The sequence below is a fragment of the Macaca nemestrina genome, chromosome 14, assembly GCF_043159975.1.
Source record: "Macaca nemestrina isolate mMacNem1 chromosome 14, mMacNem.hap1, whole genome shotgun sequence".
Lineage (NCBI taxonomy): Eukaryota > Metazoa > Chordata > Mammalia > Primates > Cercopithecidae > Macaca > Macaca nemestrina.
This window is the reverse complement of record NC_092138.1, coordinates 110,988,456-111,014,291: the sequence shown is the minus strand read 5'-3', so window position 1 is coordinate 111,014,291 and position 25,836 is coordinate 110,988,456. Positions and strand designations below refer to the sequence as shown.

The following is a 25,836-nucleotide window of genomic DNA, read 5'->3' as shown; positions in this document are numbered from 1 at the left end:
GTGATTACCTCTTAGTTTTTGTGTCTATTTGTAAATATAAAGAAAAATATTTAGATTCTTAACTTTGAGATGAGATTAGGAAGGGAAACTAGGATGATTTTGGCCAGTCTGAATGTGTTCAATGCAAACCTGCTAGGCAGGTTAAAAGTTTTTCTAGTTAAATGTCTTAGCATCAATACTCCCAAAATATTGTTTCGACTTCCTTCAAGAAGACTTATTCACAGGTGGTTTTCATGTGCTCGCTGGTAGAGCAGCCAACACAGCCTTAGAAACATGCCCTTGAACTCTGATTTTTTTTTTTTTTTTTTTTTTTTTTAAACAGAGTTTCACTCTTGTTGCCCAAGCTGGAGTGCAATGGCGCAATCTCGACTCACTAAAACCTCCTCCTCCCAGGTTCAAGCGATTCTTCTGCCTCAGCCTCCTGAGTAGCTGGGATTACAGGCATACACCACCATGCCCAGCTAATTTTTTTTTTTTTTTAGTAGGGACGGGGTTTCTCCATGTTGGTCAGGCCAGTCTCAAACTTCCAACCTCAGGTGATCTGCCTGCCTCGGCCTCCCAAAAGTACTGGGATTACAGGCATGAGCCACCGTGCCCGGCCGGTGTTAAATGTTTTAATTTAAACATTTGGACACAGTTTTCCTTGGATTTGAAGCAATAATGCCCTAACTCAGGATGACCACGAGAGAATGGTGGCCTGATAAGAAAAACAGCTCAGTGCTACAAATGAAAGCCACTGAACGGCTGGGCGCAGTGGCTCACACCTGTGATCCCAGCACTTTGGGAGGCCGAGGCATGCAGATCATTTGAGGTCAGGAGTTCAAGACCAGCCTGACCAACATGGTGACACTTCCTGTCTATTAAAAATACAAAAAAAATTAGCCAGGCGTAGTGGCGGGCACCTGTAGTCCCAGCTACTCAGGAGGCTGAGGCAGGAGAATCACTTGAACCCGGGAGGCGGAAGTTGCAGTGAGCTGAGATCATGCCACCGCACTCCAGCCTGGGCAACAGAATGAGACTCCATCTCAAAAAAAAGAAAGCCACTGCATATTTACACATGGTCTGTCCTCTCCAATTAAATAATTCTGTTCTTATTTGCTCTGCCTTTGAGACAAAAGATGAAAAGCTGTGCACGTTCTTAATAACAGTAGCTTCATCACACATGTTGAAAGATTGAAGGAAATGAATTTCAGCTGTGGACATTTTTTTTGTTTGTTTTAAACTTGTAACAAAAGCACTAATGTTATCTTTCATTCCTGATTTCTCAATTATCTTTCTATGTAAAGCTGACATGTCTGCATTTTTATTTTAGGAATCTTTCAAAGAAGTACCAACCTAAAAAGAACTCGAAGGAGGAAGAAGAATACAAGTATGTTTACCATTGAAAATTGTCTTGTAATAGACACATGCCATTGGTGACTACACACAGAAAGGAGAAATACATGTCTATAAAACTAAGTTGCATTTCCCATTCATTTTGTGTCAGTTTTTAAATTGGAGGAGAGAACAATAAAAACATAATTAACTTTTCTTATACGGAGTCACTGGACCTATGCCAGATTGTTTCAATTAAAGTAATTAGGAAAACTTTAGAATGTAATTAAGCAAAAACAGGAAGTATGGAATCTGCATTCCAGAGTCTTGATTTGGTTTGGCACTATCAGGAGTCCCTGTTATGCTAATCATTCACCCAAGAAATATGTCCATTTCAGTCAGTGATTAAGGCATCTTAACACAGACAGCTCAAATACTATATCTCTAATGTATATCTAAATATCCTTTACATTAGTACATGCAGCATGTATATGAATTTTGGATTATATCTTGGCTAAGTATTAAAGCCAAATATTACATTACGCAGAACGGTTCAGTTTTGCAAAATGAAAAGTGTTTCCATTGTAATTAATTCTGAGCCATTTTGATGGGAAGACTCGATGTGTAATGAATACTCAGGATCCTATGGGAGGTGATGCCAATTAACCTGATTTTAATTAATATTTTCTTGGTGTAAAGCAGAATATGAATGAACGTGGCCTTGTGTGAAACGGAGCGGTGTGTGTTCTGTTCCATAGGTATACGTCATGTAAAGCTTTCATTTCCACCCTGAACGAAATGAATGATTATGCGGGGCAGCATGAAGTTATCTCCGAGAACATGGCATCACAGATCATTGTGGACTTGGCACGCTATGTTCAGGAACTGAAACAGGAGAGGAAATCAGTAAGCAAAACTTTATTCTTTTTCTTCCTAGAGGATGGACCAAACACAGTGGGAATATCCCTAGATGATTAAAATTAAATAAAACCATGTAAGACTATGGGTCTTAAACTCACACCTTTGAGAATCATATTAAAGTTATGGACCCCAGCCAGGCGCGGTGGTTCACGCCTGTAATCCCAGGACTTTGGGAGGCCGAGGTTGGCGGATCACAAGGTCAGGAGTTTGAGACCCTGTCTCTATTAAACCCCGTCTCTATTAAAAATACAAAAATTAGCCAGGCGTGGTGGCATGCAGCTGTGATCCCAGCTACTCAGGAGGCTGAGGCAGGAGAAACGCTTGAACCTGGGAGGCGGAGGTTGCAGTGAGCCGAGATTGCGCACCTGCCCTCCAGCCTGGGCAACAGAGCAAGACTCTGTCTCAAACAAACAAAAAAAAAAGTTACGGACCCTGTTCCTAGAAAGTGTTTCTAGGTCTCTATGTAAAATGTCAAGGGTCCTTCAGACAGTCTGAAACTCATCTGTGGACCCAGGAATATGCATCCCTTTGAGGAATTTAAATATATTTCAGGGTATCAGACATTTAAAAAACAAGTAAGTAATATAATATGGTGTATGCTCTGTGGAATAAACAGTATTAAAATTAGTGTTTATCAGCCAGGCATGGTGGCTCACGCCTGTAATCCCAGCACTTTGGGAGGCCTAGGCAGATGGATCACCTGAGCTTAGGAGTTCAAGAACAGCCTGGCCAGCATGGTGAAACCCCGTCTCTACTAAAAATATAAAAATTAGCTGGGCGTGGTGGCGGGCACCTGTAACCCCAGCTACTAGGGAGTCTGAAGCACGAGAATTGCTTGAATCCAGGAGGCGGAGGTTGCAGTGAGCCGAGATCTCACCATTGCACTCCAGCCTGGATGACGAGCAAAACTTGATCTCAAAAAAAAAAATAAAATAAAAAAATAAAAATAGTGCTTATAAGTAGGTCAAAAAACTGGAAAGATGTCCCCAGTTACATCCATTCTGTTCCTCACCTCATTCATTGCTGTCTAATGAAGCACACCTTATTGTTCTTCTTACCACCATTTTCATCTTTTCATAAATAGGTTTTGTTGTTAACCAAAGACAAAAATGAATGCTCAAAGTCTATTCTTAGTCATGATTTTGCCTTAAGGGATTTATCTTTAAGCCATGGTCTATATCATTGTATTTTGATTGCATATGAAGTGCAGAATAATTTGTTACTAGTAATAAAGTAGCCATGTTGGCCAGTGATAAAGATTTTTTTTTTTTTTTTTTGAGATGGAGTTTTGCTGTTTTGCCCAGGCTCAAGTGAAGTGGTGCAATCTTGACTCCCTGCAACCTCTGCACCCTGGGTTCAAGCGATTCTCCTCCCTCAGTAGCTGAGATTACAGGTGCCCACCGCCATGCCCAGCTAATTTTTTGTATTTTTCGTAGAGATGGGGTTTCACCGTATTGGTCGAGCTGGTCTCAAACTCCTCAGACCACCATGATCCACCCGCCTTGGCCTCCCAAAGTGCTGGGATTATAGGCGTGAGCCACTGCGCCCGGCCACAACAGTTCTTTTAATGCCCTGGGGATGCATGAGCCAACAAGATTGCTATGACTTCTGCTGAAATGGAGGAGACATTAAGTAATAATGACAAAAGTGATTATTTAATTGCAATTATGGTAGTTGCCACAAAGTAAGAGTACAACGTGCTATGAGAGCGTACGATGGGATTGCTGACATGCTCATGCTCTGGGGTCAGGAAGAAGCTTCCCAAGGGACTTTGCAGTTAAGGCCTTAACAAGACTTGAGGGATGATTAGGACCTGCGTGGGACAAGCATTCAATAGAGAGCAGCCAGGGCCCTTGGGCAGGAAAGCATTTGAAAATGTCTCAATTTAGTTCTTTCTAAACTATAAATGTGTAACATACGGCCTTGGATAGGTTTAAAAGTTAGGAAGAGATAAATGCCTTAAGATCACCCCATTGGTTTAAAACAACAATATGCCAGTAAACTGAGATGAATCTTCATCTGTTGACATTAGCATAATGGTTCTCAACTAGGGACAGTTTTACTCCCTACTCCAGCCACATTTGTCAGTGTTCGGAGACACTTTTGGTTGTCTCAGGGATTGTGGCTAAGGGGTTGCTACTGGTATCTAGAGAGAAGAGGCCAGGGAGGCAGCTAAGCATCCCGCAATACATAGGACAGCTTCACAACAAAGAATGACCTGGCCCGAAATGTCTATAGTGCTGAGTGTGAGAAACCCTGCACTGGAGCCCTAAATTAGATGACAACCTCTGCTGGACCATTCATTAAAGATTTCTTTAGTGACAGAAAGGATGCAGTGAAACAGAATACTAAGGTTCAGAATGAAGTACAAATGTCTAATATAGTGATAAAATAAATACCGGAAATCTTAGCATGATCATGGACTGCTTCCCTGGACCCTGAACTTCCCTTGACCTTGCAAAGGTTTATATTTTTTTCCTATTTGTTTCTTTTGTCAATGCTTTGTCTCTTTTTTTTTTTTTTTCAAGACAGAGTCTCACTGTGTTGCCCAGGCTGGAGTGCAGTAGCACAATCTCACCTAAGTGCAACCTCCACCTTCCAGATTCAAGCGATTCTCCTGTCTCAGCCTCCCAAGTAGCTAGGATTACAGGCACATGCCACTATACCCGGCTAATTTTTTGTATTTTTGGTAGAGACAGGGTTTCATCACGTTGGCCAGGCTGGTCTTGCACTCCTGACCTCAAATGATCCACCCGTCTTGGCCTCCCAAACTGCTGGGATTACAAGCGTGAGCCACTGCGCCCCCTCATATTCCTACGCTGTGTTATGACCAAGTTGTTTTGTATTTTATTTACTCACTGTTAATCATGACTTTTTTTATAGTCTGTCATATCTGTATTTTGGATTTAGTTCCTTTTGTTAATCAAAAATTATAGTAATTTATGGAATAAATTATAGGTGGTACATATACACATTAAATATCTTGCAATACATAGTGTTCCTTTTATTTTAAGGAGAACTGCAAGTACAGGTTTCTGAGTCAGATGTTCTGTTGGGAGGAGCTGTAAACATGCTCTTTTGAAATATTCTGTAATTAAATTAAAATGACATTTTAGAAAATCGTGAAACCTTTTGAAACATTAGAAAGAATATCAGTAAACAAATGTGTGTATTTGTGCTATTTTATTTTATTTATTGAATTTATTTTGAGACGGAGCCTCGCTTTGTTGCCCGGGCTGAAATGCAGTCACGCGAACTTGGCTCACTGCAGCCTCTGCCTCCCGGGTTCCAGCAATTCTCCTGCCTCAGCCTCCTCAGTATCTGGGATTACAGGCACCCCCAGCCATGCCTGGCTAATTTTTGTGTTTTTAATAGAGATGGAGTTGCACCATGTTGGCCAGGCTGGTCTCGAAATCCTGAGCTCAGGTGATCCGCCTGCCTCGACCTCCCAAAGTGCTGGGATTATAGGCGTGAGCCACCGCACCTGACCTGTTTGTACTATTTTAATATAATGCCTCATGAGCACTTTTTTTCTTTTTCCTTTTTTCTTTCTTTCTTTCTTTTCTTGAGACAGGGTCTCATTCTGTTGCCCAGGCTGGAGTGCAGTGGTGAGATCATGGCTCACTGCAGCCTCAACCTCCTGGACTTAAGTGATCTTCCTATCTTAGCCTCCCAAGTAGCTGGGACTATAGGCATGTGCCACTATGCTCAGCCAGTTTTGAAAAATTTTGTAGAGACAAGGTCTTGCTATGTTGCCCTGTCTGGTCTCAAACTGCTGGGTTCAGGTGATTCTCTCACCTCAACCTCCCAAAGTGCTGGGATTATAGGCATAAACCCCCATGCCTGGCCTGTTTTTTCTGTTTTCTAACATAATTGTTGCCATTATTTCTAATGAGTAAATAATGAATTAGCATTGTGGTATACTAATCACTGTAATTTTAAAAATTATTCCAATAATATTGGAGGCCGGGCGTCATGGCTCACACCTGTAGTCCCAGCACTTCAGGAGGCCGAGTGTTTAGCCTCGTGCTTGCTATAGATAATAATAGCTAACCTCAATGGGGACTGCTAGTTTTCCAGATTTTGCCCAAGATAAGGACCCTAGAGCACAGGAAGGTGAAGTGAGCTGGGCGTGTTGCTCTGTCGAGGAGCTGGGTGTCCCCCAGGCTGCCTCCCTCTCAGGGCAGTGCATGTTTGCAGGCATGGTTTTGTTTCCAGTGAGTTTTTTTCAACATACCTTCAAGGATGCTGGAGTAAACAGTATGAACATCCTCATCTGCAGCTAGCCTTAGAAAAAGAGCTGTTTGGCTGGGCGCGGTGGCTCATGCCTGTAATCCCAGCACTCGGGAGGCTGAGGTACGAGAATCGCTCGAACCTGGGAGGCGGAGGTTTCAGTGAGTTGAGATGGCACCACTACACTCCAGCCTGGGTGACAGAGTGAGACCCTGTCTCAAAAAAAAAAAAAGGAAAACGAAGAAAAAGAGCTATTTAAGACCTTCTCGTAATAACCAACATTTCTCCTTTAGAGCTTTTACTTTTTTTTGGCTACCCTGACTTAACTTAGTAAACACTAATTTTTGTAAGGATGAGTCTTAAGAGAACAGTGGAATGCTATCATTTTTGTCTTCTGGTGAGGTTAATTATTGGTGGACATAGCATAACAGAGTTAGAACTCAAATCCAGGTCTTCTGAGGCCAGACTCAGTCACCTTCCCACTGTGCTGTGATGAGGGGCTGACAGCATGCTTCAGGTCTTTCTTAAAAGATGGGGAGAGGCCACGGAAGTTCTGTGTTCACAGAGCTGGAGCCCGCTGCTTGGTGGTGGGCAGAGGAGAGGAAAGGACGCAAGCGTTCCAGGCGACAACCTTGCTCAGGATTCCTGGCAGCCCTGCCCTAGGCAGGTTATGAAAACTCTTTGAGCATCCACTTAGGAATCTGTAAGCTGAGGCTGATCATAGCCACCTTAGGGAGTTGTGGGGACGATTGTGAGAAGACAAATATGAATCTCCTAACACAACGTTCAGGTATCCTGATATATAGATGCTGCATATCCGGTTTCACTTGCTGTAATCATTCTGTTACTCAATACAGAATCTCATTTCCACCCCAGAGCTTCTCGATTAGGGCTTGTTACAGAAAACAGAGCATGTTGGCCAGGCGCAGTGGCTCACACCTGTATTCCCACCACATTGGGAGGCCGAGGCAGGCAGATCACCTGAGGTCAGGAGTTCAAGACCAGCCTTGCCAACAAGGCGAAACCCCGTCTCTACTAAAAATATAAAAATTAGCCAGGCACAGTGGCACGTGCCTGTAATCCTAGCTACTCGGGAGGCTGAGGCAGGAGAATCACTTGAACCTGGGAGGCAGAGGTTGCTGTGAGCGGAGATCGTGCCGTTGCACTTTAGCCTGGGTGACAGAGCGAGACTCCATCTCAAAAGAGAAAGAAAAGAAAAGAGAAAGAGAGGGAGGGAAGTAGGAAATGGAGCATGTTTAGGGCCTCCTGTGAGCAGGTGTCATATGGTAGTTGTTCAGTGATTTTAAAATGACATTTCTAAAAATGTGGAATTGGGCCAGGCACGGTGGCTCACTTGAAGTGGTAATCCAAGCACTTTGGGAGTCCGAGGCGGGAGGATCACTTGAGACCAGGAGTTCGAAACCAGCCTGGCCAACATGGTGAAACTCCATCTTTACTAAAAATACAAAAATTAACCGGGTGTGGAAATTAACTGGGTGTGGTGGCATGCACCTGGAATCCTAGCTACTCAGGAGGCTGAGGCAGGAGAATCACTTGAACCCGGGAGGCGGAGGTTGCAGTGAGCCGAGACTGTTCCACTGCACTCTAGCCTGGGCAACTGAGCAAGACTCCATCTCGAAAAATAAATAAATAAATAAATAAAATGTGGAATTGGTTGATGGCCTAGGAAACAAGAAGCTGCTTTTAACATTTTAGACCCAGCTACTATTTTTCATGGCTGACTAGAAATAATGCCTTACTTAAGTACCATCCTTAACCATCAGCATAGTACAGATTGGGCCATTTGATACAGTGGCAGAATCCTGGCTGCCCAAAGGATGATTTAGAATTTACAGGATTACTGCTGGATCTCATTACTGCACATAGAAAGAATGTCCAAGTTCAATGGACAATACTGGTTGAAAATTGCTTTTTACCTAGGTTTTGCTGTGTTTGAATGGATGAACAAGGGTCAGTGTGATGAAAAATGGCTCTCTGTGCAAAGATAATGTTTCTTTCCTTTTTTTTGTATGGATTTCAAAGGAAATAGAAGTAGAGGGGGTCATTGGCATTCTTGCCTTTGTAGCCCTACTGCTGTTTGATCTTTAAGTCTTCAAATCTAACTGTAGGCTGGGCACAGTGGCTCACACCTGTAAATCCCAGCACTTTGGGAGGCCAAGGCAGGTGGATCACCTGAGGTCAGAAGTTTTAGACCACCCTGGCCAACATGGTGAAGCCCCATCTCTACTAAAAATACAAAAATTAGCCAGGCGCGGTGGCATGTGCCTGTATTCCCAGCTACTCTGGAGGCTGAGGCAGGAGAATCGCTTGATCCTGGAAGGCAGAGGTTGCAGTGAGCCGAGATCACGCCACTGCACTCCAGCCTGGGCGAAAGAGTGAGACTCTGTCCCCCCCACAAAAAAAAATTAAAAAAAAGAAAAAATCTAACTGTAAAACAGGATTACTACTTCTATTTAAGTATCTAGGAGAAAAGATGCTTTTTTGCTGCACATATACTATATTTTTGTATCACAATGCAGTTCATTTTAATGTTATAACTATCCATTGTTTGTCCTGATGCACAAATCTGTGGGCTCATTTTGGTGAAAATATGTTGATTTTTTAAAAATGCAGATTCACGGCCAGGCACGGTGGCTCACGCCTGTAATCCCAGAACTTTGGGAGGCTGAGGCGGGCGGATCACAAGGTCAGGAGTTCAAGACCAGCCTGACCAACATGGTGAAACCCCATCTCTACTAAAAATAGAAAAAAAAAATTAGCTGGGCCTGATGGCACGTGTCTGTAATCCCAGCTACTCGGAAGGCTAAGGCAGGAGAATCACTTGAACACAGGAGGTGGAGGTTGCAGTGAGCCGAGATCACACTACTACACTCCAGCCTGGGTGACAGAGCGAGACTCCACCCCGCCCCCCCCCCAAAAAAAAAACAAAGCAAAACAAAAAGCAGATTCACTAAAAAGAGAACCTTTCCCCCCTGCAAGAATTTAGTAGTTTAGGTTCTTCCCTGCCTGACATCTGAGGCTGCATCTGTCTCTTCAGGAAAACATGAGCAGTCCTGGAAGCCCTGGACAAGGAAGCCCTATAGCTTCTTCACCTGGTGGGTCCCACTTAGGGCAATTGCATTTTCGGGGAGATGTTCACCATTTCTGTAGACATAATGGAATCAGTGGCCAGTCCTTCGGGGTGCATATAAAAATAATATTACTAAAACTGAATTAAAGGACAAAATCTCACAAACCCTTATAAATCAAAAATCCTCATTTTTCAAAGTTTTCTTCCTGATATCATTTTCAGATATGTATACTATTTAAGAATATTGTCTGGGCGCAGTGGCTTATGCCTGTAATCCCAGCACTTTGGGAGGCCGAGGCGGGTGGATTGCTTGAGGTCAGGAGTTTGAGACCAGCCTGACCAACATGGTGAAACCCCATCTCCACTAAAAATACAAAAATTAGCTGGGCTTGGTGGTGCACATCTGTAATCCCAGCTACTTCAGAGGCTGAGGCAGGAGAATCGCTTGAACCCAGGAGGTGGAGGTTGCAGTGAGCTGAGAACGTGCCACTGCACACCAGCCTGCGTGACAGACGAGACTCAGTCTAAAAAAAAAAAAAAAAAAAAAAAGGCCGGGCGTGGTGGTTCACGCCTGTAATCCTAGCACTTTGGGAGGCCAAGGTGGGCAGATCATGAGGTCAGGAGATCGAGACCATCCTGGCTAACACGGTGAAACCCTGTCTCTACTAAAAATACAAAAAACTAGCTGGACATGGTGGCATGCACCTCTAATCCCGGGTACTGGGGAGACTGAGGCAGGAGAATGGCGTGAACCCAGGAGGTGGAGCTTGCAGTGAGCCTAGTTTGCGCCACCGTACTCCAGCCTGGGCCACAGAGCAAGAATCTGTCTCAAAAAAAAAAAAAAAAAGAATGTTAAGAATGTTAATCCTTATATAGCTATATAGCTATAATTTATATTCTTCTCGATTCTCCACTTAATATTGTAAGCATTTTCCATGTTTTTGCCTGCAAAAGTATATGTTTTTGTTTGTAGATTTTTTTTTAAGGGAGGGGGCCGGCTCTGTTGCCCAGGCTGGTCTTGAACTCCTGGGCTCAAGCAGTCTTCCCACGTCAGCCTTTCAAAGTGCTGGGATTATAGGAGTGAGGCATTGTGCCTAGCCAAAAGTGTAGTTTAAATAATTGGAATTTTATCAAAGTTATTGGAAGAGAAGTTAAAAAAGAAAGAAAAAATATTTGGAATTTTAGTAGCTGTGCATTATTGTAACAAAGTTATAATTTGCCTAACTAATTCTGTATTGTTTGATTTATAGGCTATTATCAGTTTTTGACTCATTTACTTAGTTGTATAAACAATACAGTAGAAAACTCTTTACTTCCAAAGCTGTTTGCATTGTGTATGGGTTGAGATTATTTCCCCAAACTAAATTCTCAGAAGTGAGACTATGAGGTCAAAGCATACGTGATTAAACATACATGATTTATGGTTTTGATAAGACTCTGATAACTTATGTTCAGAGAATTATAATAGAATTACAGATAGAATTATCGATAGATTTGTAGACTTACCGATAGATTTCCAAATGTCACTGAAATGATAAACATGGGTGTGAATCAGCTTATCTGAGATGTGGGTAATTCAGAGTTGATAACACATATATTCCTCCATAAGAACTACTGTAAATGTACTCTTACCAGCAACTTTTGAACACTGAGTCAAGTTATTGAAGAAAAGAGTTTTAGAGGTTGTTTGGTGTAGCTCCAGCCTTTGAGTATGTCTAGGCTTTTCCACAGTGATTACCACTAATCATATATGAGAAATTTGTGAAGATTTGTAGCTCCAGAAGGAGAACCAGGAGGTTCTTGCCAACATTTTCTGGAATTCCAAGAAAAATTCTCCCTGCAGGTGGAAAATATGGTTCATTACTCACTAAGTGTTGGCCAGAAGCAGAATCACTTTTTGGCAGTAGTTATCTGAAGAGTTCTAGAGGAAACAATTATACAGTACTTTCAGTGACTCACTAAAATGTTTATAAACCTCAGACCTGCATGCTTACAGACCCCACATTACTTAGAATTGACTATTTAAAACTTTTCCTGAGGTTTCTGAAATGTTTGAAAATGGATACTGCACTAAAGCCTATAACATTCTTTTTAAAGTTAGATGTTCAGTAGGTCCTGTTTGTGGACCTTATGAAGGGGCTTAATTTCCTATAAGCCAGTTCTGCAGCATGGACTGACTCCAATACATTTAGGAAAACAAAAATATTGTTATAAGAGACAACAGCAAATAGGTAAAGCTTAGCATGAAGGAAAGCAAAAACTAAAAGGAGTTTGTGTATATAATCTAGCTATTTACAAGTCCATTTCTGATTTTTTCTTTTCTTTTTTTTTTTTATTATTATTTTTTTTTAATTTTTTTTTTTTGAGACGGAGTCTCGCTCTGCCGCCCAGGCTGGAGTGCAGTGGCCGGATCTCAGCTCACTGCAAGCTCCGCCTCCTGGGTTTAGGCCATTCTCCTGCCTCAGCCTCCCGAGCAGCTGGGACTACAGGCGCCCGCCACGTCGCCCGGCTAGTTTTTTGTATTTTTTAGTAGAGACGGGGTTTCACCGTGTTAGCCAGGAAGGTCTCGATCTCCTGACCTCGTGATCCGCCCGTCTCGGCCTCCCAAAGTGCTGGGATTACAGGCTTGAGCCACCGCGCCCGGCCTTTTTTTTTTTTTTTTTTGAGACGGAGTTTCGCTCTTGTTGCCCAGGCTGGACTGCAGTGGTGCAATCTCGGCTCACTGCAACCTCTGCCTCCCAGGGTCATGCAATTTTCCTGCCTCAGCCTCCCACATAGCTGGGATTACAAGCGCCCACCACCACACCTAGCTAATTTTTGTATTTTTAGTAGAGACGAGGTTTCACCATGTTGACCAGGCTGGTCTCAAACTCCTCACCTCAGGTGATCTGCCCACCTCGGCCTCCCAAAGTGCTGGGATTACAGGCATGAGACACTGCGCCCAGCCATCTTCTTTGTTTTGAAAGAACATGTAAAAGTGGCATTCTGTTCATTAAGAGTGGGCCCTTTCACCACTGTGGTTGTTCCACCTGCAAAACCACTGGTCTGGTGAGCCAAAAAAAAATAAATTTTTTCTTCCAGCTACCTGAAAGGCTGAGGCAGGAGGACTGCTCACGGCCAGGAGTTCAAGACCAGCCTGGACAACATAGTGAGACCCACCCCCTGAATCTCAAAAAAAGAAATTTCTCTTAAAATTTTATCTTTTATGGGATAACATACTTAGTCAACAGGACACTTAAATTCTTTTCTTGATTTCATGGGCTTGCAATGTGATCTTGGATTTTGTGTTTCTCCTTTGTAAGCTGGAATTAATGATACTTTCTTTTTCTTCTGGGAATTGTGAGAATTACTTGACTCATGCTTTGTATCTCACATGATTCTTGTTCGGCCACCTGTTTGACATCTCTCCTTAGATGCCTAATACAGCATCACCATTGCATCCTTGTCAGCAGAGGCCTGGAGTCCAGCAAGTGTGAATGATGGCTCCAGAGTGGTGTACTGCAGTGACCCTGTTAACCTACCCCAAAACAAACTTTTTATTTATTTATTTATTTATTTATTTATTTATTTATTTATTTATTTTTTGAGACAGAGTCTCACTCTGTCACCCAGGCTGGAGTGCAGTGGTATGATCTCGGCTCACTGCAACCTCCGCCTCCCAGGTTCAAGCCATTCTCCTGCCTCAGCCTCCCAAGTAGCTGGGATCACAGGCATGCGCCTCCATGGCCGGCTAATTTTTGTATTTGTAATAGAGATGGGATTTTGCCGTATTGGCCAGGCTGGTCCCAGAGTCCTGTCCTTAGGTGATCTGCCTGCCTCCGCCTCCCATAGTGCTGGGATCACAGGCGTGAGCTACTGCGCCTGGCCCCAAAACAAACTTCTGATCCCCCAAAGTCCTTATCCATGTTCCATTCCAGTCTGCACTCCCTCCAGTTCTCAAAAAATGGGACACCTTTTCTTAAACTCAGGTGCTCTGGCCAAACACATAGTCACCCAGGGCTTTTCTCTTTTCTCTTACACTCCATCTCTTATCTGTTAACAAGTCTAGTTGGCTCTGTCTTCGGTAAATGTTCTGAGTCCAAACACTTCTCACACCTCTTCCACATCTATCCCTAGTCCTTTGCCTCATTATCTGTCATCCGGAGGACTCTGCTGAGCCTCCTAATTCATTTATGTGCTTCCGTGCTCACCCTGTGGCCAGTGGTCCAGCTGCCCATCTCCATTTCAGAGCCAACACCACCAGCTCTCCCTTAGAGAGAGTGCAAGTATAGCAGCCTCCCCCTGAGCCAGCTTGACCTTGGAATAATGTAGATCAGGCCATGTCACTTCCTTTCTTTTCTTTCTTTCTTTTTTTTTTTTTTTTTTTTGTTGTTGTTGTTGAGATGGAGTCTTGCTCTATCACCCAGACTTGGAATGCAGTGACGCAATCTCAGCTCACTGCAACCTCCGTCTTCCAGGTTCAAGCAATTCTCCTGCCTCAGCCTCCCAAGTAGCTGGGATTACAGGTGTGTGCCACTATGTCCCGTTAATTTTTTTTGTATTTTTAGTAGAGATGGCATTTCACCATGTTAGCCAGGCTGATCTTGAACTCCTGACCTCAAATGATCCACCCATCTCAACCTCCCAAAGTGCTGGGATTACAGGCATGAGCCACTGCGTCCGGCTGTCACTTCCTTTCTTAAATCTTCCAACATACTTACTGTGGCTGGCAAGGCTGTCCATGGTCAAGCCCCTGCCTGCCCTCCGGCCCTGTCCCCTTTACCTTGGTCTAGTGGCACTGGCATCTAGCTGTTCCTCAAACAGGGCAAGCCCCTTCACACTCAGAGCATCTGCACTTGCTCTGCCTGCTGCGTGGAGGGTATTCCCCAGACCCTTGTAAGTTCACTCCCACATTTTATGCAAGTGTCTACTCAAATGTCATCCCAGACTGCCCTTGTCTAAAATAGCTACCTTCACCCACACCCATCCCTCCTTATTCCTTTACCCTGTTTGTCTTACTTCTGGATCCACTCAGTTTCACGTGCACAGGGGACTTGGTTTTATTCACACGGCTTTCCTCCTGCCTGGAGCAGCCCTGTGCACATGTGGGCACGCAGTGAACATGGGATGATCCCCCTAGCACTCTATCTAAAACTCTCTTTGATGGAGATTCTCTGTATTCGGTATTGCAAGTAACAGCTTTATATCCTCAGAAGGGATCAGGCAAGAAAATGAGCCATTCCATGAGAGGAATTAGGATTTCTTGGATTTCCTTCCTTCCTTCCTTCCTTCCTTCCTTCCTTCCTTCCTTCCTTCCTTCCTTCCTTCCTTCCTTCCTTCCTTCCCCCCTTCCTTCTTTCCTTCCTTCCTTCCTTCCCCCCTTCCTTCCTTCTTTCCCCCCTTCCTTCCTTCCTTCCCCCCTTCCTTCCTTCCTCCCTCCCTCCCTCCCTCCCTTCCCTCCCTTCCCTTCCCTCCCTTCCCTCCCTTCCTTTCTTCTTTTCTTTTCTCTTTTCTTTTTCTTTCTTTCTCTGTGTGTGTGTCTGTTTTGCTTTGCTTTTTTTGTTTTGTTTTGTTTTGTTTAAGAGAGACGGGGTTTCACCATGTTACCCAGGCTGGTCTCAAACTCCAGTCCTCAAGAGATCCCCCTGCCTCAGCCTCTCAAAGTGCTGGGATTGCAGGCATGAGCCATCACACCCGGCCCAGGGATTCGGATTTCAAGGAATGTGAAGACAGGATTGTTTTGAAAAACAGATAAAAGATCACTGAAGTCTAGGTAAATTGCTGCATGTGGAGCCTTCTGGGTGAGAATAACCGAGGAACAGTGAGCAGAGGAGCACTAGAGAAGTAGGGAGGGAAACTTCTGCTGCTTAGACCTGACCCTGTCCCAGTGCCTCATGCTGCTCAGTGTTAGGGGTGAAGACAAGCAACTGAGCATGACTCTGGGAGGTAGGCATTTAGAAAACTTCGAACACGTTCATTAAGAAGGTATTTTTACTATGGATGAACTTGGAAAAATAAGCCTTGCTAAGTAAAAATAGAATGCGTGTCCCTTAGTGTATGTTTCTGGTTTCTGGTTTGGGTTTTAAGTGGGGTATGAAACATCCACTTGTACAGGACTAAGGTGTTTTGCCATTACGTCACAGGGTCCATAGAAATATCCATACCACTTAGAGTTCTAATTCAGTTAAAACTGGGAATCCTGATTCCGACTGGGAAGCAGCTCGTGTTCAGACCCACTACTATGCTGTGAGTTTATAGGAAACAGAATCTGTCATAGGCATATTTGCTGGAAGCACCCTCTTTCTTTGCCCTTTTCAAGTCTTTTTGTTCCTTTGTTTGCATCTGTGGAATCTGAGTTTTATTTAAAATTCCAGATGGTTGACTGTTCTCAGTTGAGTGTTTATTCTTACGTTTTTTTCTACTTTTTTTTTTGAAAGGGCTGTTCTCACATCAGTGCCATATTTTGCTCTTTTAACTGTTAATGGTTTAATATCTATATAAATAGCAAAAATGAGCAGCTGTCGTACCTAATTGCAGTGTGAATACTAAACATTCTCATAGCATTTGTGTGAGTTTGTCTGTTCTGTCTGTGATTTCTTGCAGTTCAGTAAAATTATCTCAAAAGCTTTGCCATTGTCGTTTTTCTTAAAGTTAATGCTTGCTTATTTTAGATTCTCTGTGATTTTTTTTTTTTTTTAATCTCAGCCACCTCTGTTCACTGGGAAATTTCTAAAAAAAAAAAAAAAAATTTGAAGGGTGATTTGAACTGTATAGACTTTTATTTCAACTGAAAAGTTGAAATAAAATAATTAAGTATAGCTGTCACCCCGGATACTATTAGGGTTTGTTTTTGTTTGTTTGTTTAACTTATTATTATGTTTTAAGAGAAACTAAAAGCATCTCATTACAGCAGAAAGTAAGAAGCATTTCTCTGAGTCTCTAGAGATGGCATTTCCTGTCTCTTTTCTGATAGGAGAGAAAGGAGCTGTGATGACTTCATTCTATGGCTCCAAAAGAAGCACTTTTTATCTTTGTCCAGAGAACAATTCCTCCTTCTTTAGCGCTTGCAGGCACACTTTTTAGACACACACTTGTTCACTGTCCAGAGAAGAAATGTTCTGCCATTGTTGGTAAACAACAAATACATCTGGCAAAGCTGGTTTATTTGTTTAACTTTGTAACTGTTAAAATAGCTCTTCCGGTGAAAGCAGGGAAGATACAGCTAGAAACAAACCCCAGCTATTCAGGTCATGGTAGGCACAGAGCACAAAGGAGGGCTTTTGTTCCCTCCCTTAATTTCCTAAAGGATCCCCCAGCACAGACAGTTTTTTGTATGTTATGGCCCGATAAATGATAGAGGGACAGGTACTGTGAAAAAGACTGGGGCTGGGCGTGGTAGCCCATGCCTGTAATCCCGGCACTTTGGGAGGCTGAGGCAGACGTATCACTTGAGGTCAGGGGTTTGAGGATAGCCTGGCCAACATGGTGAAACCCTGTCTCTACTGAAAATGCAAAAATTAGTCAGGCGTAGTGACGCGCACCTGTAGTCCCAGCTACTCGGGAGGCTGAGGCAGGAGAATTGCTTGAACCCAGGAGGCAGAAGTTGCAGTGAGCCGAGATTGTGCCACTGCACTCCAGCATGGGCGACAGAGACTGTGTTTAAAAAAAAAAAAAAAAAGGCTGGAAGGAAGGAAGATGGGCATCACCCACGATCTCCTAAGCCCCTTGAAATGGTACGATGGTAATTGCAGTTTTCAGGTAGTGGTTTAATAATACGGGGAGAGGTGTGACTGAGGAGTCTTCATGAGAGATAACTTACCAGTAAATTCAAGGTGCGCACCGTGCCTTAAACACAAATGCATTATTTATTATACATTTGAACTAAGGAGTGGCAAGAGAATTACTCTATGGATTTTTTCAATCAAAATCATCCCTCGTGTTTTTAAAATATGACTTTTTTTTTTTTAAGACTCTTGTCTTAAGAGAAGATTTCTTTTATATGAAAGTCGAGGTGACATGCCCCAGGCAATGCCTGTCATTGTCTGCTGGGCTTCTGTGCATTTCCTCTCTCCACCCACAGCATTTCCCCAAGCTGGAGGGAGCTTTCACTTTGTTAAAACATTCACTTTCAGAATTGCTGGAGAGAGAGACCGTCAACCCCGAGTACAACTCTGAATTGGTGCTGGGGTTTTCTCTTTCTTTTTGTGCCTGTCTTTGAATCTCAAAGTAAAACCTTTGGGGGCGGCTGCATTTCTTCAGCAAACTGCATAACTCGGTGCTCCGGCTAGGGAAATGGGGATCCTCCTCTTGGCAGAGAAGTCACCCGATAAAGACTTTCAGGACCAGAGGTGCCTTCCAGAAAGGGCACAGTTGAGCCCAGGTGGTTTGAAATGGACACTCTGGTCTCCTGGGGCGTCCTCCCTGAAAGTGTGGCTTTCAGAAAACCTACTTGCATTTTCTACACGTTCTCCACCAAGGTCCAGAGTTTCCTTAAGCCTGCCCTCAGCTCTGCTTCTTAATTCTCCCACAGCCTGGATCCCTTCTTTTCTGTTCTATCCTTGTGTCCATTACAAGAGTTGAAAAACGAAGCCCCGAAGGGCTCCCCGTGGGTTTGCAGAGACCAAAAAAATGCTGGATAGATAAAACTGACTGCAAAGAGGCGCTTAAAACAGTGAAACTCGACCTCAAAAGAGAGACAAGAAAACATTCCCTTATAAAGGAGCACTGTTCTAAATCTGATGTTGTCTCTGCCTTCCCAGCCTTTCCAGTTGTCAGCTCTCTTTTCTGACTCGGCTAAGTCCTAGGTTCTGACGAGGTGCGGGAAAAGCTCTGAGGTTGTACCTAGCGGACCTCTTTGTTTTTATCCTTCCTTCACCTGACCTTCTCCATAGTGCGCCTCTAACACCAGTGCTTACCTTGTGAGCCAGAAAACAGACAGCACATTCAAACTCAGTAATTCAAGGAAGGTCGGTGATTAAAAGGAGCGTTTACAACATGACAAATAGAGTCTAGGAAAAGCAGTAAGGATGGTGCAGTGCCCTGGAGCTAGTCACATGGGGAGCTGATGTCGCCCCCAGGCCTCACAGGGCTGGAGGAGCCTTCCAGGAATTTCACAGATTAGGAACTCCAGAGATTAGCTGCATGCGGGGCACTTGCCCTTTGGTCCAAGGACCCAGCCAACCTGTATCATCTCAGTGAGGAGAAGCCGCAGGTACAGTTTCCTGCCCTCTGATCACCCAGAACCTCCTTGTGGCAAATCTCATCAGAACCAGAGGGCAAGTGTTCAGGAGATCCCTGCATGTCAGTCTCTGGGGACCCAGAGAAGGTGGAGAATGTACCTGGGAAATTTGCAGGACATTGACCAAGTCAAGGGTGGTGCAGTGGAAGGATACTAAAAGATTTAGGGGCTGGGCACGGTGGCTCACACCTGTAATCCCAGCACTTTGGGAGGCCGAGGCAGGCGGATTACTTGAGGCCAGGGGTTCAAGACCAGCCTGGCCAACATGGTGAAACCCTGTCTCTACTACAAATACAAAAAATTATCTGGGCATGGTGGGTCGCACCTGTAATCCCAGCTACCAGGGAGGCTGAGGCAGGAGAATCACTTGAACCCGGGAGGCAGAGGTCACAGGGAGGCAGACGTCACAGTGAACCGAGATCACGCCACTGCCCTCCAGCCTGGGCAACACAGCAAGACTCCGTCTCAAAAAATAAAAAATATAAAGGATTTAGGGAACTGGTGATTTTAGGTCACTGAACAAAAAAAACAACACCGTTCTCTTAACATTTCTGCATATTTCAGCACTTCCTTCCTTGGGATCTTTGTATTCTTTGGTCTCTTGGCTTTAACTACCCTCTTTATACTGAAGACTCCCAATCCGGTCTTTAGTACAGACTGCTCCCTGAGCTCAGATCCACAAGTCCAAGTACATATTAGTCTCTCTGCTTGGTTTTTTGTTTCTTTGTTTGTTTTTCGGGGTTTTTTTTGAGATGGAGTCTGTGTCTGTCACCCAGGCTGGAGTACAATGGTGCCATCTCGGCTCACTGCAACCTCTGCCTCCTGGTTCAAGTGATTCTCCTGCCTCAGCCTCCCGAGTAGCTGGGATTACAGGCATGCACCACCATGCCTGGCTAATTTTTGTATTTTTAGTAGAGACGGGGTTTCACCATGTTGCCCAGGCTGGTCTCGAACTCCTGACCTTTGGTGGTTCGCTCACCTCGGCCTCCCAAAGTGATGGGATTGCAGGCATGAGCCACCGCGCCCGGCTAATCTCTCTTCTTGGGAGTCTCATAGAAATATCAGCCTTAATACATGTGAAACTACATGTATGATCTTCCCTCCTCAGACCCACTTCTCTCTGTCTTCCCTCGCCTAAAGCTCAGACTGACAACTTCAGAGTCACCCTGGGCAGCTCATTATTGCACATCTGATCTTATCTCCCAGAAAATCCTGGAGGTTTGGGTGATCAAAAGGCACCCAGAACCTGACCCCTCTCACTGCCTGCCCTGCTCATTACGTCCGACTTGTCCAAATTGCAGTAATCTCCAGGATGTTACAACAGCCTCTCAGCATCTGAATTCTTCCCTTCACAACATCTTAGAGTTACTCATCAACTCTGGTTCATTCAGACAAAAAGGCCTATAAGACCCTATGCAACTCCCTCTTTCTTCTCTGACCTCATATGATATTCTCCCTGAGGCTCCTCCAGATCTAGCCCCCAGGTTAACAGCACACCAGAGCCTGCCTCAGGGCCTTTGCAGATGGCAAAGAGGGAAATTTATCTTTAGTTTTAAAATAATCTAATAATGAAAACAGCCAGGCACACAAAACACACAAAACTCTTACTCAAGTGTTTGTAGCAGCATTTTTCTTTTTCTTTTGTTTGTTTGTTTGTTTTTTTGCAAGACGGAGTCTTGCTCTGTCGCCCAGGCTGGAGTGCAGTGGTGCGATCTCAGCTCACTGCAACCTCCAGCCCCCTAGGTTTTAAACAATTCTCCTGCCTCAGCCTCCAGAATAGCTGAGATTACAGGTGTGCACCACCACGCCTGGCTAGTTTTTGTATTTTTAGTAGAGACGGGGTTTCACCATGTTGGCCAGGCTGGTCTCGAACTCCTAACCTCATGATCCGCCTACCTCTGCCTCCCAAAGTGCTGGCCCGGCCGCATTTTTCATAATAGCCCAAACCTGGAAGCAACCCAGAAGTCTGTCAGCTGTTGAATGGGCAAACAAAATGTGGGATAGCCACATAATGGAATAATCATTTGGCAATAAACAGGAATGAAGTACTGATACATGTGACAATGTGGACCTTGAAATCATGCGAAGTGGACATTAGGAGATAATGAACACATCCCAGTTACCAAAGGCCTCAGACCGTGTTTCCATTCATAGGAAACATCTAGAATAAACATCCACAGACAGAAACAGGCTGCCTAGGACTGAGGAAGATGGAGGGTGACGGCTAGGGGGTACAGGTTTCTTTTAGGGGTGATGAAAATATTCTAAAATTGGTTGTGTTGATGGTTGTACAGTTTTGTGACTGCTAAAAACCATTGAATTGCTCAGTTTAAATGAGTACATCAGATAATATCTGAATCCTATCTCAAAGCAGTTAAAAAAGATGATCAAAGTGATTGCTGTCTTAATAAAACATTCCTGTCGTTTTTCCAAGTGGCATATATGTCTTCACATTTTATTTATTTATTATTTATTTTTTGAGATGGAGTCTTGCTCTGTAGCCCAGAGCTGGAGTGCAGTGGCACGATCTTGGCTCACTGCAACCTCTGCCCCCCAGGTTCAAGCAATTCTCCTGCCTCAATCTCCCAAGTAGCTGGGATTACAGGTGTGTACCACTGGCTAATTTTTGTATTTTTAGTAGAGATGGGGTTTCACCGTGTTGGCCTGGCTGGTCTCGAACTCCCGACCTCATGATCTGCCCACTTCAGCCTCCCAAAGTGCTGGGATTACAGGCGTTAGCCACCGTCCAGCCTATTTTATTTTTTTGAGATGGGGTCTCATTCTGTCACTCAGGCTGGAGTGCGGTGGCACAATCACAGCTCACTGCAGCCTCAACCTCCCAGGCTTAGGTGAGCCTCCAACCTCAGCCTCCCAAGTAACTGACTTCAGGCGTGGGCACTACCATGCCTGGCCAGTCTTCAAATTTTATACAGTTGTACCTAGAGCTGTAAAGGGAACTCTGTGACTGCTTTTTTTTCCCCCAAGTGAAACTTGGTTCATCTGTGATGACTACTCTTGTTTTCATTTCCGCATTAAACTTTTTATTCCCTTTTTCTTTTTCTTTTTTTTTTTTTTTTTTTTGAGGCAGGGTTTCACTGTGTCATCCAGGCTGGAGTACAGTGGCGCAATCACAGCTCGATGTGGCAGTTTCAACCTCCCTGGACTTAGGTGATCCTCCCACCTCAGCCTCCAGAGTAGCTGGGACTATCGGTGTGTGCCACCACATCCAGCTAATTTTTCTAATTTTTGTAGAGAGGGGGTCTCACTGTGTTGCCCAGGCTGTCTCGAACTCCTTCGCTCAAGTGATTCTCCTGCCTCAGCCTCCCAGAGTTCTGGGATTACAGATGTGAGCCACCACACCCGGCTACCCCTTTAAACTCTTAAATTTATCTGGAGCATACATACTAGAGGTTCAATATTTAGATGTTGTTGAAGTGGATGAAAATGTTTCCTCCTGGGTTCGTAAGAGAAGCAGAGGGTACTAATCGCCGTGTATTTCCCCTTTGCAGAACTTTCACGATGGCCGGAAAGCACAGCAGCACATCGAGACTTGCTGGAAGCAGCTTGAATCCGTAAGTGAACAATGCACAGCAAAATAAATGGCTTTATAGATTTTTTTTTTTTCTTTTTTTGAGACGGAGCCTCCCTCTGTTGCCCAGGCTGGAGTGCAATGGCGCGATCTTGGCTCACTGCAACCTCCACTTCCCGGGTTCAAGTGATTCTCCTGCCTCAGCCTCCCGAGTAGCTGAGATTACAGGCACATGCCACCGCGCCCAGCTAATTTTTGTATTTTTGGTAGAGATGGGGTTTTGTCATGTTGGCCAGGGTGGTCTTGAACTCCTGCCCTGAAGTGATTCGCCCACCTCGGCCTCCCAAAGTTCTAGGATTACAGGCGTGAGCCACTGTGCCCAGCCTAAGAAATGTCTTTATAGATTTTCCAATTTCAATTTAATTTAAGCTTGAATCAATGAGTAAGTAAAAAACATGCACACACAGACACTAACAAAACACCTTTATAGATTTTTCTCGTTTGTTTCTAGGACCACTATCTAAAGTTGAGCCAAAAGGGCTCAAGTTGAGTATTTTTCTAAAAGTCACGTGGAAATAATAAAGATTAGACAGTTTTGATAGAAACAAATGCAGATTTTAAAATAACTTCTGGAAATTATGACATATAAAAAAATAAATTCAGAGAAGTTCTTGAGCCAGACATGTTGGCTCACGCCTATAATCCCAGCAATTTGGGAGGCGGAGGCGGGAGGATCGCTTGAGCTCAGAAGTTCAAGACCAGCATGGGCGACATGACAAAACCTAGTCTCTACAAAAAATGCAAAAGTTAGCCGGGCATGGTGGTGCATGCCTGTAGTCACAGCAGCTAGTGAGGCTGAGGTGGGAAGATCAACTGAGCCAGGAAGGTCAAGGCTGCGGTGAGCCGAGATGGTGCCACTGCACTGCAGCCTGGGTGACAAAGTGAGACCCTCACTCAAGAAAACAAAAAGAAGAAGAAGAAAAAGAACAATGCTCTTTGGGAGCTGTAGATAAAATTACGTCTTCTCGTAGGACTCTTGTGGTTTCATAATTATTTTCCTCTGATTTTAGAGTAAAAGGCGATTTGAACGCGATTGCAAAGAGGCGGACAGGGCGCAGCAGTACTTTGAGAAAATGGATGCTGACATCAATGTCACAAAAGCGGATGTTGAAAAGGTGAGATGAAAGCTCAAGTGTGGGCCAGGCACAGTGGCTCTCGCCTGTAATCCCAGCACTTTGGTTTTTTTTTTTTTTTTTTTTGAGACGGAGTCTCGCTGTGTCTCCCAGGCTGGAGTGCAGTGGCGTGATCTCGGCTCACTGCAAGCTCCGCCTCCCGGGTTCACGCCATTCTCCCGCCTCAGCCTCCCAAGTAGCTGAGACTACAGGCGCCCGCCACCACGCCCGGCTAGTTTTTTGTATTTTTAGTAGAGACGGGGTTTCACCATGTTAGCCAGGATAGTCTCAATCTCCTGACCTCGTGATCCACCCGCCTCGGCCTCCCAAAGTGCTGGGATTACAGGCTTGAGCCACCGCGCCCGGCCAATCCCAGCACTTTGGGAGGCTGAGGTGAGCAGATCATCTGAGGCCAGGAGTTCGAGACCAGCCTGGCCAAGATGGTGAAACCCCATCTCTACTAAAAACACAAAAATTAGCCGAGTGCGGTGGCAGGCACCTATAATCACAGCTACTAGGGAGGCTGAGGCAGGAGAATCGCTTGAGCCTGGGAGGCGTTGGCTGCAGTGAGCCAAGATCACGCCACTGCACTCCAGCATGGGTAATAAGAGCGAAACTATCTCCAAAAAAAAAAAAAGAAAAAGGAAAGTTCAAGTGTGTCTTTCATTTCCCCTGTGAGTGTTCATCACTGACTGCCCATCCCCAGGTTCCCATTTCTGATGTAGCCACAGAAGGCACTACACGGGGAATCATTTTCGTTTTGTGTCAACCTTTGTGGGGACCAGAAGCTCAAGTGTGGGGAATCTTCGGTGTTAGGATTTGAGGCGTTTATCTGTTGAGTCACCAGGGCGATAAAGTGGAGACTTAGACCATGAGCAATCTGGGAACAACGTTCCAGAAGGTTGTGGCTGTTAATGGCTTTTCAAAGAGAAAGTCGATTTCTTGAGAGCCGGAGGAGACAGGACAGGGCCATCTGGAAGAGCTTGGCTGCTTATAATGGTTTCTTTAGAGCGAGAGTCTCACTGCTTGTCTGACTTCTAATTGATTCCTCCTGGTTGATAACAGTGAGGTTGTCGTTGAAGGCTTGCATATTTCAGTCCTCTCAAAAGCTTTTCTCTAAATGGACTTGTATTGCCAATTAGAAATATTATAAAACGTATACTGTTTCTCACTGTGGCTCAATATGTGTTTTTTCCCTAGAAGCTGAATTTTATTTTTATAAAAGTCATCAATACAGTGTAAACAAAATTAGGCTTTTACATAACAGGGATTCATTTGTGATGCCCATGGCTGTTCGGGCATTCATAGCCTCATGCTGTATGTGGGTGAAAGCACTAAGTTTTCATAGATTTGTTGTTGAGCTTTTGACAGATCAGTTAGAGATGAGTTTAGTTGGGAAATGGTGTGAATTATTATTTGCCCAATTCTGCCAAATTCCTTGCTTAAAGACTAGGTATACATTAGTATTAGTATGTCTTTCTCTAAAATTATTGAATATATTAAAATACATATTCTTGCCAGGTGCTGTGGCACACACCCCTAGACTCAGCTACTCAGGAGGCTGAAGCAAGAGGATTGCTTGAGCCCAAGAGTTCAAGTCCAGACTGGGCAACGTAACGAGACCCATCTCAGGGGCAGGGAAGAGTTCTCAATATCTGTATTTGATCTCAAAGTGGAGATACTTACTTTACCAAAAGACATTAATTTGCTGCTAAAGTTAAATATTTAAAATGTTATTCAATTAAAATAAGTTAGATTAGCCCAAAGTTTAAAAAGATATTTTATGTTGAGTGAGGTAAATCAGTGTATCTTTCATATATATATATATATATATATATATATGTACGTGTGTGTGTGCTAAAAGAAGTATATATGTATATATTTAAGAGATAGTTGAGATACGGTCTCTATTTTATTTTATTTTTTATGTTTATTTATTTTTATTTTTAATTTTATTATTTTTTTGAGATGGAGTCTCGCTCTGTCGCCCAGGCTGGAGTGCAGTGGTGTGATCTTAGCGCACAACAACCTCTACCTTCAGGGCTCAAGTGATCCTCCTGCCTCAGCCTCCTGAGTAGCTGGGACTACAGGAGCCCACCACACCCTGCTAATGACCCTGTCTCTAAATTAATAATTTTTTTTTTTTGTGGGGTGTGTTGGCTCATGCCTGTAATCCCAGCACTTTGGGAGGCCAAGGTGAGCAGATTGTTTGAGTCCAGGAGTTCAAGTCCAGCCTGGGCAACATGGTGAGACCCTGCCTCTACAAAAAATACAGAAAAATTAGTGGGGCATGGTGGCCCATGTCTGTGGTCCCCAGCTACTCCAGAGGCCAAGGTGGGAGGATCGCTTGGTCCTGGGA

The 25,836-nt window shown here is 44.1% G+C and overlaps 1 protein-coding gene across 23 annotated transcripts in view; it reads left to right on the top strand.

Moving 5' to 3' along the window:
- LOC105464027 (formin binding protein 1) overlaps window positions 1-25,836 on the top strand; it is a 161,959-nt gene that overhangs the window by 66,417 nt on the left and 69,706 nt on the right. For all 23 annotated transcript variants that reach the window (XR_011612885.1, XR_976633.2, XR_976632.2 and 20 more), the window contains exons 3-6: window positions 1,313-1,369; window positions 2,073-2,220; window positions 22,286-22,348; window positions 23,376-23,480. Coding sequence is in view for 20 of the 23 variants with exons in the window: in XM_011711626.2 (XP_011709928.1) it covers window positions 1,313-1,369; window positions 2,073-2,220; window positions 22,286-22,348; window positions 23,376-23,480 (373 nt within the window). In the remaining 3 variants the exon portion in view is untranslated. The remainder of the gene's footprint in view (window positions 1-1,312; window positions 1,370-2,072; window positions 2,221-22,285; window positions 22,349-23,375; window positions 23,481-25,836) is intronic.